This window comes from Elgaria multicarinata, chromosome 7 (assembly GCF_023053635.1).
Source record: "Elgaria multicarinata webbii isolate HBS135686 ecotype San Diego chromosome 7, rElgMul1.1.pri, whole genome shotgun sequence".
Lineage (NCBI taxonomy): Eukaryota > Metazoa > Chordata > Lepidosauria > Squamata > Anguidae > Elgaria > Elgaria multicarinata.
The window spans coordinates 96371633-96386055 of record NC_086177.1 but is presented as its reverse complement, the minus strand read 5'-3'; the positions used below and the strand labels follow the sequence as shown (position 1 = coordinate 96386055).

At 45.3% G+C, this 14423-nt stretch overlaps 1 protein-coding gene across 1 annotated transcript in view; it reads left to right on the top strand.

The window, feature by feature from the left end:
* EXT1 (exostosin glycosyltransferase 1) overlaps positions 1–14423 on the top strand; it is a 294543-nt gene that overhangs the window by 274300 nt on the left and 5820 nt on the right. Inside the window, exons 8-9 of the mRNA XM_063131088.1 lie at positions 468–557; positions 12136–12296. Of these exons, the coding sequence (XP_062987158.1) occupies positions 468–557; positions 12136–12296 (251 nt within the window). The remainder of the gene's footprint in view (positions 1–467; positions 558–12135; positions 12297–14423) is intronic.

Here is a 14423-nt window from a genome sequence, read left to right as displayed (position 1 = left end):
CTACAAACTCAAGCGCTGAGTGGCTTTTTCCCACTATGTAGAAAAACGTGTTGTCTGAACTAACTCTCTCTCTCTCTCTCTCTCTCTCTCTCTCTCTCTCTCTCTCGTAATTGCATACATATATAAAAAACAGAACAATTCCGAAGCATCACATGGGGCAAAACAGGGACTGGAGAGGGCAGCGGGACCCATGAGTCCTTGTGGGGCAACTGTTGCTAAAACGAATCAGCGGATAACCTAAGGCACAATCAAGACATACTCAGTCAGCTTCAACAGAATTCATTTTGATCATACGAGACCAGACAGTCGCATTTCTTTTCCAGACCTTTCGGTTTGATTGGGTCCATTTCTCCATTAGGGCCATACTAGAGAGTCAACTCCTTCAGTTGGGCGGTGATGAGGGTGCTGCCCTTGGCAGTGTCGGACCTCAAGAGCTTTTCCAATGATACCCTTTGTCCACCCTACAGGTTATGAGCAGCCGTTTCCTGCCCTACGAGAACATTGTCACAGATGCTGTTCTAAGCCTCGACGAAGACACGGTGCTTTCAACCACTGAGGTGAGACTTCTTTTGTTTCCGCTCCAGACTGCTGGCTTTTCATCTTTGTCTTCTGCCTTCCTAAGTCATGCTTGCAATGTTGTGTGCATTAGCGCGGGGGCATTGACTCAGTGCTTGGGGCCCCCACCCCAAATGTTTTCCCTAGGACCCAAGTGTCCATTGGTGCCAGTGGATGCTTTTTCCCTAAGCTTAGTTGCATGAGGTGGGAGGCTGAAAGGATTCATTAAAAAATGTAACAGGCAACTCCTGCTTGTAGATATTTTCACGCCTGTTCACAGCCATTGGAAATTAATTACAACTGAAGAGGAACTACTGATTTAGGATGATCTGAGGTTGGGATGCAAATTTATTTATTTATTATTTTATTTGGTGTGATTTGGATGGGAAATTAATTGGCTGGGTTTGAAATTTAAATTGCACGTTTGTGTCCTATGGGCTTTAGCTCCAGATATTTCAAGAGCCTAGCAAAGCCCCTGGCATAGTGTAACCACTCACCAGACAGGGAGAGCTAGGACATGGTATCAGGATCACACCCTGGTTGGACCCTATTTCTCAGATCTTCACCAGTGCTGCTAACACACCAAAGCCCTGTTCGGGTATTTAGCATCTGTGTAGAATCAACATGAGGAGAACGAACATTCTAGCCCCTCCCACGCCACCCCCACGAGCAATTTCAGAAGAAATGAGCTTCCTGTATTCGTCAAGGCCCTGCAGATGAGCCAGGACCAGGGAAAATCAGCGTCCCAGATTGTATGGAGGGCTTCCCTGGGTGTAGGAGGTTGTCCTCTTCAGACTGTTGTCTTACATGAGTGCAGGGTGGTAGAAATCCAGGGCAGGGCTAGGGCGCTCCCCCCTTCTTGTTTTGATTCTATACAGATCTTGGACACCTGAATAGGGCTCAACCGTCTTCACTATTGCAAAGTGAAAAGGATTGACACACCTCTCCTAAAGGCCTATGAAGAGAGACTGAAAGAACTGGGCATGTTTAGCCTGGAGAAGAGCAGATTGAGGGGAGACATGACAGCACTCTTCCAATACTTAAAAGGTTGTCACACAGAGGAGGGCCAGGATCTCTTCTCGATCCTCCCAGAGTGCAGGACACGAAATAACGGGCTCAAGTTAAAGGAAGCCAGATTCCGGCTGGACATCAGGAAAAACTTCCTGACTGTTAGAGCAGTGCGACAGTGGAATCAGTTACCTAGGGAGGTTGTGGGCTCTCCCACACTAGAGGCCTTCAAGAGGCAGCTGGACAAGCATCTGTCGGGGATGCTTTAGGGTGGATTCCTGCATTGAGCAGGGGGTTGGACTCGATGGCCTTGTAGGCCCCTTCCAACTCTGCTATTCTATGATTCTATGAAGTTAAATCAGTATGCAGTTCACTTCATTAGATCATATTGTCATCGTAGAAACAGTAGAAGCTGCTGCCACCAGTTTGGACGGCTTTAAAAGGGGATGATGATGATTTACATTTATATACCGCCCCATAGCCGAAGCTCTCTGGGCAGTTTACGAAGATCAAAAACATTGAACGGAAAAGGGCAACTAAAATGATGAAGGGGCTGGAGCATCTCCCCTGTGAGGGAAGGTTACATCAACTGGGATTGTTTAGCTTGGAAAAAAGGAGGCTAAGGGGAGGCATGATAGAAGTGTACAAAATTATGCATGGTGTGGAGAAAGTGGAGAGGGAGACACTTTTCTCCCTCTCTCAAAATACTAGAACCCGGGATCATCCCATGAAGCTGATTGGTGGGAGATCCAGGACACATAAAAGGAAGTACTTCTTCACACAGCGCATAGTTTATTTATTTATTTATTTATTTAGAGTATTTTTATCCCGCACCTCAGCCAAAAGGCTCTCGGAGCAGCTTACAATGTATCAATAAAGAAGACAGTCCCTACCCTCAGGCTTACATTCTAAAAAAAGACATGACACACAAGGAAAAGTGTGTGGAGGGAAGAGGGAGAAAATAAAAAGAAATTAAGGAGACTGCTTAGGCTGGTGGGAAGGCCCTGCTCCGTCCTCTCATCTCCCAATGGAGGGGCAAACCAACAGCTCCTTCTTCCCCACAAGGTGAAGATGTTAGCCCTGTGGGGTGGGTGGGGTCCAACTGAAGCAGGCTCCGATGGTGCCTGCCTGCTCCAGTCTCCCTTGCATAGTTAAATTATGGAACTCACTACCACAAGATGTAGTGATGGTCACCAATTTGGATGGCTTTAAAAGGGGTTGGATAAATTCCTGGAGGCAAAGGCTATCAATGGCTACTAGCGCTGATGGTTGTGTGCTATCTCCAGTATTCAAGGCAATAAGCCTGTGAGCACCAGTTGCTGGGGAATATGGGTGGGAGGGTGCTGCTACACCATGTCCTACTTCGTTGGTCTGGCTAACAGCTGGTTGGCCTCTGTGGGAACAGAGTGCTGGACTAGATGGTCCCTGGGTCTGATCCAGCACGGTACTTCTTATGTTCTTATTGAACATTAAAAATCAATATACAAAATTTAAAACCATAAAAGCACAAAAAATAAACACACACACATATAAAACAACTAGACAAATTCCTAGAGGAGAAGGCTATCATTGGCTACCAATCCTGATGGCTACATGCTAGCTCCAGAACCAGAGGCAGTATGCCTATGTACACCAGTTGCTGGGGAACATGGACAGGAGGGTGCTGTTGCCCTCATACCCTGCTTGTGGGTTTCCTGTGGGCAGCTAGATGGGCGCTGTGTGAACAGAACGCTCAACTACTGTAGATGCCCCCTTAGCCTGATCCATCGTTGCTCTTCTGATGTTCTTACTAATGATCAGATACCTCTGGTTCCTCATCTGGCATGCCCCGTCCCAGTCCTCCCATCCAGTCCAGAGAATTCCACTAAAATGGCACTTAGCACGCAAAGAAAGTTGGATGTTGAGTGGCCACGCCTCAGCCACACGTCACAACACGGCCCTTCAATAACCTGTGTAGAACTTTGCTCCTCCTCGCATCTGTTGGATGTAAAACACGTTGTGCCAAACTGACAAATCTGTGCAGGTTACAGAATTCAAGTTTTCTTGGCACGGGATTGTCGGATCATTTTGAAAGAGCCAAGTTTACACAGGCCTGGCCCAGGGCCACCCGTTCAGAGCCACATCACTGCTTGCAAAGCAAACATTTCCGCCTAGATGCCTGTGTTGGATTGCGGCGTCCCTCCCACCCACGTATCAGAGCTGAGCCCAATCTCTCTCTCTCTCTCTCTCTCTCTCTCTCTCTCTCTCTCTCTCTCTCTCTCTTTCTTTCTTTAAATGAAAGGAGATTCCTTATACTTGAGACTTCAGAGCTGTTGTGTCAAGAGCAAGATTGCGCTCAAGGAAGAAGCCACAGGGGGGTGGGGGAAATAGCCCACTGTAGAAAACCAATTTTTACAACTGGGATGAGTATTGATTTCTAGCACCTCTTCCTGCAAAGCGAAGGGGGAAACCAGCGACCGTTTATATAACACTGCAATATATCGGAAATTCATTATTAATGGCAGCTGTGGAAAAGCTTTGGGTCTTTATTGTCTCTTTCGATTTTAGTGCTCTCCTTTTTCTCTTTCTCTGTAGTTTGTTTCTTCTCCTTTCCATCTCAATGGACCACTTCTCCCTTAGGACTGGCAACTGGTGCTGTTGCTTCCAAGAGGGTGATGCACCCATTCAGTGGTTTGGCGATCCAGTTGCCTTGATTCTTCTATACAGTTAGATGGCTCATTGGGAGTATGTTACCTTAGTCCTCTGACACCTGTACTGGCTCCGTCTGTATTTCCCCCTCCCCATCCACAATTCGGGAATTTCACTAGGTGTCATTTGTATGCATGCAGCACCTGGTGAAATCCCCTCTTCATCACAACAGTTAAAGCTATACTAGAGTGATCAGATACAAAAGAAGGAAAACCCCGTGAGGGAGTGAAAAGCAAGCCAAAGGCAGGGGCGGAACCAAGGATATCTTCTGCAAATTATTATTTGTAAAAAAGTTTAATGAAAGTGCCAAGTGCCTACGCGTTTCGGACGCAATGCGTCCTTCCTCAGGGCTTATTTTTAACAAGGTTTTTGCAGTTGTCTAGTACTACCCTAGTACTTCACGGAGCAGACAACTGCAAAAACCTTGTTAAAAATAAGCCCTGAGGAAGGATGCATTACGTCCTAAAAGCATAGGCACTTGGCACTTTCATTAAACTTTTTTACAAATAATATTTTGCAGAAGATATCCTTGGTTCCACCCCTGCCTCCAGATACAAAAGAGGGCAGGGCTCCTGCAGCTTTAACTGTTGTGATGAAGAGGGAATTTTACCAGGTGCTACACGCATACAAAAAACACCTGCTGAAATTCCCTTTTCAATACAACTGTTAAAGATGCAGGAGCCCTGTCTTCCTTTTCATATGATCACCCTATGGTTATGACCTGCAAAGAAGGTACCCATATATTGCATGGAAGAAGGGCCCATATATTGCTGGAATGAAAGTCAGGATATCCTTTAACTAAAAGAATACGGAATCTCCTTTGAGGTTAATTCCAGAGCGGCTAGCGTGTGGACGTAGCTGCTTGGACTCCATTTCTGTGTAGTGGTTCACTAATGAAGAAAGTTAGACAGACACATGGTATCAGTGCTGCTTGTGGAGAGAATCAGGTTCTGAGCACTTTAAACCAGTATGGCTGCAGAATTTTCTCCACACCAAGCAAATAAGGTTTGAAAAAGTATCAAAATACAACCCACAGTTTGTATCTGTATGGCAGGGTCGTCAGGACATCTTTCAGCTCAATGGCCGAACTCAATTTTGGAGAAGCTCTCATGTAGGGTGACCGTATGGAAAGGAGGACAGGGCTCCTGTATCTTTAACAGCTGTACAAAACAGGGAATTTCACCAGGTGTCATTTGGATGCCTGCAGCACCTGGTGAAATTCCCTCTATACCACAACAGTTAAAGCTGCAGGAGCCCTTCCCTCTTTTGTATCTGGTCTCTCTAGTATAGTTCCTGCAGCTTTAACTGTTGTGAAGAGGGAATTTTACCATGTGCTGCATGCATCCAAATGACACCTGGTGAAATTCCCTTTGCTTTACAACTGTTAAAGGTACAGGAGCCCTGTCCTCGTTCTAGCATGTCTAAATTTTTCGCAGGTTTGCGTCATATAGGCTTTGGCCTCAAATATTTTAAGAGCCTAACAATGCACCTGGCATAATGTAACCACTCGCCAGACATGGCTAATATCCACTGATATACCTGTCTTGCTGCAATGGTTTGGATCAAAGCTAGAGATGAGAAGGCCTGTGGAAAAGATCAGGGAAAAATGGGAGGGGTTGCAGAAAAATTAGAGGAAACCCACTTTCCCTCCTATTTTTCCACTGTTTTTTTCCCTGTGTTTTCCCCAGTTTCCCTCCCCAATCTACATCTATATAATCCAGACTGATCACTGATTTTCTCCAATGGGAGAAGTTAGACATGACAACTTAGTTTCCACTGGAATCAAAGGGAATTAAGTTCAACTAATTTAGTCTGGATCCAACCCAATCTCTTTAATCAGCTTTTTAAAGCCATCTAGGCCACATTTTGTAGGACTGACGGGACACTTGAACCCAGAGCCGTTGGCATGCTTTAAAACTCCTTGAATTCCTTCCCTCATACCCAAAGAACAGAAAGCAAGTGAATGCAACCCCATTATTGCCCAATTTAACATTTGATAATATTTTCCAGTTTGCAATTTGAATGATAAAACCTGGAGAAAGCCTCTCTTGGTTTCCTCTGTTCTTTCATTTTTTACCGTTAATGAAGGTTTTGCCCTTTTCATTCATAATGAAATGAAGTATTAAGCCTTTTATTCCTCAGAGTGAGAGTCCAAAACTCCCATCTTGCGTGCTGGGAGGGACATGTACGTGTCTCATAATTAGAAATCAGTGTGGGTTTATGGAAAGGGAAAAGCAGACAAGAGATTGACAGGTAAATGGCTTTTCCCACCACCACCACCGCTTGCACACCAGTTACTCTGTATTGCTTCTGTTCATCAGCTTCAAAGGGAAATGGTTATCGGCTATGAGGTTTGAAGTAACATCTGTTCTGCAACAGTATTTAACATTAGGTAATCTTCAGAGGACTATCTCTGGGTGCCCCTGACAAAAGAAGCTAGACAGGTAGCTACAAGGGAGAGAGTCTTCTCAGTAGTGGCACCCAACGTGTAAAATAAACTCCCCAAAGAGGTGTGCCTGGGTGCCTAGGTCTTTAATTTTTTGGCGCCACGCAAAGACCTCTCCTCCCCCCCCCCCAGCATTTTAATTCTAGATTTTATGGCTGTTTTTATCTATTCCTGTGCTGTTTGTTGTTTTGTATTGCATTTTGTATTGTTGCTTTGTATTGAATTTTATCTATTCCTGTGCTGTTTGTTGTTTTGTATTGCATTTTGTATTGTTGCTTTGTATTGAATTTTATCTATTCCTGTGCTGTTTGTTGTTTTGTATTGCATTGTATCTATTCTTTTAAATATCTGTATTGTATTGTATTTTTTTAGCTGTTTATATGGCATGTTAGCCTTTTAATTTTTTGTAATCAACCCAAAGAGCATTGTTTATTGGGTGGATTAGAAATATAAATAATATATTATTATTGTTGTTGTTGTTGTTGCAGCATTTTTATACCGCCCAATAGCCAAAGCTATTGGGCGGTATAAGATTAGTTAAAAGAGCATATAAAACCAATACAATATTAAAATAACAATCACAGCATCTTAAAATTCTTAGGTTTAAAATTCCTCTGGGTAGGTCTGCCGGAAGAAAGAGACTAGTCTTTACAGCTGTCTTAAACTCAGAAAGAGCATTAAGCCGACAAATTTCCTCTGGCAGACCATTCCACAGTCTGGGGGTGGCAGAAGAAAAGGTCCTCCGGGTAACAGTTGCCAGCCTAGTTGTGGCTGACTGGAGTAAACCCTTCCCAGAGAACCTGAGTGTGTGGGGCGGCTTGTGTGGGAGAAGGCGTTCCCACAGGTAACCTGGACCCAAACCATGTAGGGCTTTAAAGGTAATAACCAACACTTTCTACTTCACCCGGAAACTAATTGGCAGCCAGTTGAAGTGATTTTAAAGCTGTAACCTCTCTGTTACACCTGTCTTCTCTCTCTCTCTCTCTCTCTCTCTCTCTCTCTCTCTCTCTCTCTCTGTCATTGCAATTTTCTACTACAGTTTGGGTTCAAACAGGAAAGGAAAAACTCTTAATGATTACAACTGGTGTATAACCAGCAATGTAAACCCTCATTGGTGGTGGGTGGGCAGGTAAATGGTTCATGGGGACATGTTTTCTTTGTCTGTGCATCTATTAATTGTAGGTTTTGCTACCTGGGCGGTTCACAAAAACTAAAACCATTCAAAGTATAAAACAAACAGTATAAAAATATGATATAAAATACACATTAAAAACTGATTAAAAACATGCCATACATGATTACAACATCTTTAAAACATCCTTAAAACATTCTAAAATTTCACTGGATGGTATTATAAACAAACAAACATACATTCATTCATTTAGCGCCACTAGGTGCACTGGGGATGTGATGTACAGAACAAAAGAAGCGATGCAGTCTTTCCCTCGAAAACACACAATCAAACCAGATGGAGAAATGTTGAAAGCAAGATCTGGAAGTGGCCAGAAGAGCACGAGGAAGGCCTTGGGAAAGAAGTGGGCACTATTTTACAGGAGGAGCATGAGCAACTCACAAAAACAGTGTAGGGGGATGAAAGAACTTATTGGTAGCACTACTCTCTTTCCTCCAGTCAAAATCATAGGGTTAGAGGTCATCTAATCCAGTAGAGGCTGGTGGCTCCGATGTCCGTGGGGTGGTGAATCCGCTCCGGATTTCAGTCAAAACTCGAAAGGAGCTCTCCGAGTGCACCTTGGATAGCTCTTTAGAGTTCTGACTGAAACCCGAAGCGGATTCACTGCCCCACTGACATCAGAGCCTTCAATTCCCACTGCTCTGAGGGATTGTCACATTGAATGGGTCAATATTTGTTCTCCACTGCTCCAGAGGCAGGGCTAAATCTAATGGGCTTAAGAACATAAGAAGAGCCATGCTGGATCAGTGTCCATTCTGTTCACACAGTGATGAACCAACTGTTGACCCATGAATCCACAAGCAGGACTGGCTTACGTTACCGGAGGAGGTATCCAAATAGGGCAGTGAATCCACTCTGAGTTTCAGTCAGAACTCTAAAGGAGGTTGGGTTTGCACCTTAGGGCCTTGCTAGACGAGGCGTTAGCGCGCTTTGAGGCCCGGTTTCCCTGCTGTGCGTCCACATGACGCACAGGGGAATCCGGGCCCAGGCCGCACCGAAGCCTGCCATAACGCGCCATAAGCGAAGTCGCTTATGGGGCGCCTTTTCCGCAGCCCTGGCCTGAGGCCGGGGCTGCGGAGTGTCTAGCAAGGTCCGTGGCTTTTTGCAGCTAGTCGCTTACTCGTGAGTAGCCGGGAAAAGCCACGGACTGGGCACCGCGCGCTGTGCCCATCGGGCCAGGGGAGGGGATCCGGGGGGGGGAGAAGGCCGGGCACTGGGATGGCATCAGGGAGAGGGAGGATGGGCGACGCGGGCATCGGGGAGAGGGTGGATGGGCGACGCGGGCATCGGGGAGAGGGAGGATGGGCGACGCGGGCATCGGTGAGAGGGAGGATGGGCGACGCGGGCATCGGGGAGAGGGAGGATGGGCGACGCGGGCATCGGGGAGAGGGAGGATGGGCGACGCGGGCATCGGGGAGAGAGAGGGCGAGCGGGGAAAGAGTGGCCAGGGAGGCATCTGGGATGGCAGGGGGGGATCAGGAGCGGAGGGGGCTTAATTCTTAAAAAAAGGCACTTACCTTGCCTTCGGCTTCGGGCCGCACGTGGCCCCTTTAACCCCCCCCAAAATGGCCGACGCTGCAGGGCTTCCGTAGTCCCTGCGCGTCGGCCGTCTAGGAGGCAGGGCGGTGCACTCTACAGTTAGCGCGCCGTCGCCCCACCTCCCTGCCGGCTTATCCCGGCACATCTAGCAAGGCCCTTAGATAGCTCTTTCGAGTTCTGACTGAAACCCGAAGCGGATTCAATGTCCCAGGGACATCGGAGCCACCAGGCTCCATTGATCGAGTCCAATACCCTGTCCAGTGACGTTTGGGTTTGGATGCAGGGTTCGGCCCAGAGGTGGTACACAGCCCTAATTTCCGGCCTTGTCCAGAGATGCTGAGGTTTGAACCTGGGCCTTTCTGCATGCCAAGCCTGGGCTCGACTCCTGAGTCACATCCCCTCCACTGAGATTAGCAATGGCCAGACCTATGTAGCGTTGAAATTGTGTGGCAACGAGGATGGGGAAATTTGAACACTACTAGAATCCATAAGCGTTTTGAGGCTTCGGGGTTTTAACGTTTCATTGCTGATCCGTTATTGCTTAATACGAAATAATTTTGAATTTAATTTTCACGGTCTAGCTCCTTCCTATCTCTCCTCTCTCATCTCACACTATTGCCCCGCTCGTGCTCTTCTCTCCTCTGATGCCATGTTTCTCGCCTGCCCAAGGGTCTCTACTTCCCTTGCTCGGCTTCATCCATTTTCTTCTGCTGCCCCTTACGCCTGGAACGCGCTTCCAGAACATTTGAGAACTACAAGCTCAATCGCAGCTTTTAAAGCTCAGCTAAAAACTTTTCTTTTTCCTAAAGCTTTTAAAACTTGATTTTGTTCTGACTCTTATACTGTTAGTTTTACCCTACCCAGTGCCTGTTTACCCTACCCTGTGCCTGTTTGCATTCTCTTCCCCTCCTTATTGTTTCATTATGATTTTATTAGAATGTAAGCCTATGCGGCAGGGTCTTGCTATTTACTGTTCTACTCTGTACAGCACCATGTACATTGATGGTGCTATATAAATAAATAAATAAATAAATAAAATAATAATAATAATAATAATAATAATAATAATAATAATAATAATAATAATAATTTGTACATTGCTCTGAAACCCAAATCAGAATGAAGGGCGGTTTATTAGGGTGACCATATGAAAAGGAGGACAGGGCTCCTGTATCTTTAACAGTTGTATTGATAAGGACATTTCAGCAGGTGTCATTTGTATGCATGCAGCACCTGGTGAAATTCCCTCTTCATCACAAGAGTTAAAGCTGTAAGAGTCCTGCCCGCTTTTGTATCTGCTCAAGAGGGCAGGGTTCCTGCAGCGTTAACTCTTGTGATGTAGAGGGAATTTCACCAGGTGCTGCATACACACAAATGACACCTGGTGAAATCCCCTTTTTAATACAACTGTTAAAGATGCAAGAGCCCTGTCCTCCTTTTCATATGGTCACCCTAGGTTTATAAGCGTTATAAATTAAAAAAAAATCCCATGGCCCACTTGAAATTTCTAAACTTTGCTCGGTGTTAGGCATGTCAACTACATGCAAGTTCCTTTGTCATATTGCTTCCCCCCTGTAACACAGCATTCATTCAGCAGTTTTAAGTATATTCCTCTCAAGAAAACAGATGTCGGATTTCATAGCCAAGGGCCTTAAGGTGACCATCGGTTTTGTGACATATTGATGATTTGAATGTGATCAGAGCTACTGCAGGAAGAACTGTTTTGGCTAAACTGCCTTCCGAAAGAGAGCTTGTTTCACTGGGGTCTTGTATATACAAAATAAATAAGTTTTACATTGTTTGAAACAACTTGAAAGATGAGCTCTGGTTCCATGATGGGCGTCGTCCTTCACTTTCCCAAAGTAACTTCCAGTTTAGGAAGTTCAGATAAGAATCCCACGGGGGATAGAGGGACTTTTTCTGCCTCCCACCCCTTTTTAAAGCATAATGTGCTATGTCTAGTTCAAACACGTATCCTTAATGTTACATTTTAACTTAAAGCTCCCTGAAAATAGACTCAGTGAGACAACGTGAGCATTTTCAAGTGTGCTGAATTTCCCATAATGCAACTCTACAGCAGGGATGCTATGAGCCCCTGGTTTCTCTCATAGAAAAGCAGCCAGAGAAGGGCATCATGGGATCTGGGATAGGCAGTTATATGATCACGGTCTGTCTGGTTTCCCCCACTGAAGCTAACTTAAGGAAGGTTTTTGAACGCAGCGGTGTGGAGAAGTGATAGGTTCTGCCATTTCCTTCTGTTGAAAATGTCGTTTTTCCCCATTCTCTCCACCCAGTGGCAAAATGTAACACTCCTTCCCCCCCCACCCCCACAGACACACAAAAGTGGAGAAAAGCAGCAACTTTCTTGTTCATGCCAGTAAACACACAATTCCCATACGCGCACAATTCTCTACGAGTTGTAAACTTTTGCTTTCCAAAAAGTCATGCCTGCAAAATGTTAATGTGATTCTCTGGAGCTCTAGGCTCCTGTTAACAGGAAAACATTAAAATGTGCATAATTACAGGGCAAAATGTCAAGCAGTCAGTTTAATTTACTGATGAATACAGAGAATTAATGTTTTGCAACAGTTCCAAGATTGCAAATTATGAATTAGTGAAAAGGTAATATTTTGTTTTGCTGACATTTTTGAGACTTGTTTGATTACTACTTGCCACATATGGTCTGTTTGCTTTTTCTTGCCTGCAGGTGGATTTTGCCTTCACTGTTTGGCAGAGCTTCCCAGAGAGAATTGTGGGCTACCCGGCCCGTAGCCACTTTTGGGACAACACTAAGGAAAGGTGGGGCTACACATCGAAATGGACTAACGACTATTCCATGGTATTGACTGGAGCTGCTATTTACCACAAGTAAGAATTGGGAGCATCCCACATATTTAAAACCAGCTTTAAAAGTCTCACCAAAAGGAAACTGTTTTTCAAAATGGAGCTCAAGTATGCTCTTGAGAAACTGGATTTAATCAGGGTTTTCAGGGTGAGGCCCTATTCAGGCATTCTAAGGCCTTAGCTAGACCTACTTTTTGTTCTGGGAGAGAGGAGGGGAGATCTCGCGTTGGGATTAACGTGAGATCTCTCCCTTGTTTACACGCAAGGCGCGACGACCTTAGGAAGAGAGATGTTGCGCCCGCCATTTTAAAATTATTTTTTAAAGAGGACGTAGTGCACAAACGCTCATGTGCTTTTTTAAAGTCTTTTTTTTTTAAATTAATTTGGTTTCCCTCTCCCCCCACCCTAACCCTGATGGGCGGAGCTCCTGGCTCCGCGTGAGTAATCCTGTGGAGCGGGGTCAAGCTGCAGAAACGGGCCAGACATTCCGCGGTCTCAGGCTCAGCCCGAGACCGTGGAAAAAGCGGGCCCAAAGGGGAGGGCTATATCCTGGGGCAAGGGAGGGATGATCCCTCCCTGATCCTGGGGTCCCCTATGCATCATCTGGACACACAGGGATGATCCCGGGGTTCACCCGGGATATAGCCTGGTTTAGCTAAGGCCTAAGTCCCCGTGTGATTAGAATCACACAATAGAAAATCACATTAGCCTGCCACCTCCAGTGCCTCCCATGTGTTGGAGGGTCTACTTGTGTAGGGTACCAGAGAAATTTAGAACCTTGATCTTCCAGGGCTCTAAATCTCCCAAGGATTCTAAATCACAAAGGGGATATTCACAAATAGAACAGGCTTCCTAAATGCAATTGCTTTACGAACATGAGAAGAGCCACGCTAGATCAGGCCAAGGGTCCATCTAGTCCAGCATTTGATTCACACAGCAGCCAACCAGATGCCCACAGGGAAAACACAAGCAGGACATCTATACAACAGCACCCTCCCACCTATGTTCCCCAGCAACTGATGTACATAGGCATCCTGCCTCTGATACTGGAGATAGCATATAGCCACAAGGACTAGTAGCCACTGATAGCCTTATCCTCCATTAATTTATCCAACCCCTTTTAAAGCCATCCAAATTGGTGGCCTTCGCTACATCTTACAGAAGTGAATTCCATGGTTCAACTATGTGCTGTGTAAAGAATTGGGTTTGACTGAAGCGTTTGGTGTACTGGGCTCTAAATCAGCAAGCGTCTTTAGCAGGTTGAGCTTAAGGGCAACTTCATTAGCATTGCACCAAGTGGGCTGTGGTATAGGATTGCACTGCGCATGTCTATTCAGAAGGGAAGCACCATTGAGTTCAATGGGATAAGTGTGCATAGGATTTGAGTGATATGCATTTTATTTTTTAACAAATCTATGTAGCTACTGGGATATCTGGAATTTGTATTAGTGGGAGAGAGAGAGAGAGTCACACCTTTTATAGGGACTAAAGCCCGATCCACTTTACTTTATGAACTTGGATTCCGGTGGTACAGCAATATACATGTGTAACACTGTCAGCCGGGCAACTCTGTGAAAAAGAGTTTCAGATATATATATATATATATATTTTAAAAAAACAGCTGTTATATTGCCTAGTCTTTGTACCCTATGTGCAAATATACTACTTTTTTAAAAAAAAAATGTTTAAAACAAACTGTTGACATTCTGGATCCCTTGATGATTCGATCCCCAAGCCTAACAGATGGTTCCGACGTTGCACTAAAACTTTTTATGATTAGGCTCCCAGTCATTCATGCTCATTTCAGTACAGTTTGGTGACAGAACTGATTTCTCAGGTTTTCCGCCAGCAATGAGTAATATATAATACATTCCTACCGCTTTACGTATTAAAATCCCATATTTGTGTAGGCTTCGTCTCCAACTCATGTAGAGCAGTGGGAATGAGGACAGGGCCGGGGCAGAGTGGGCGGAGGACGTGCGCTCATCTCCACTCATCCCTGTGAGACTCTAATAGGGCATGAGTTTAAAAGCGGCCCAGGGTACATTTTATTTAACACATGCTCCTAATGTCCACACTCAGCATGCTAAAATGGAGGTGCAGCATGAGGAGGGTTAATTGGCACACTTCAAGGGGAAGGCAGTAGGAAGA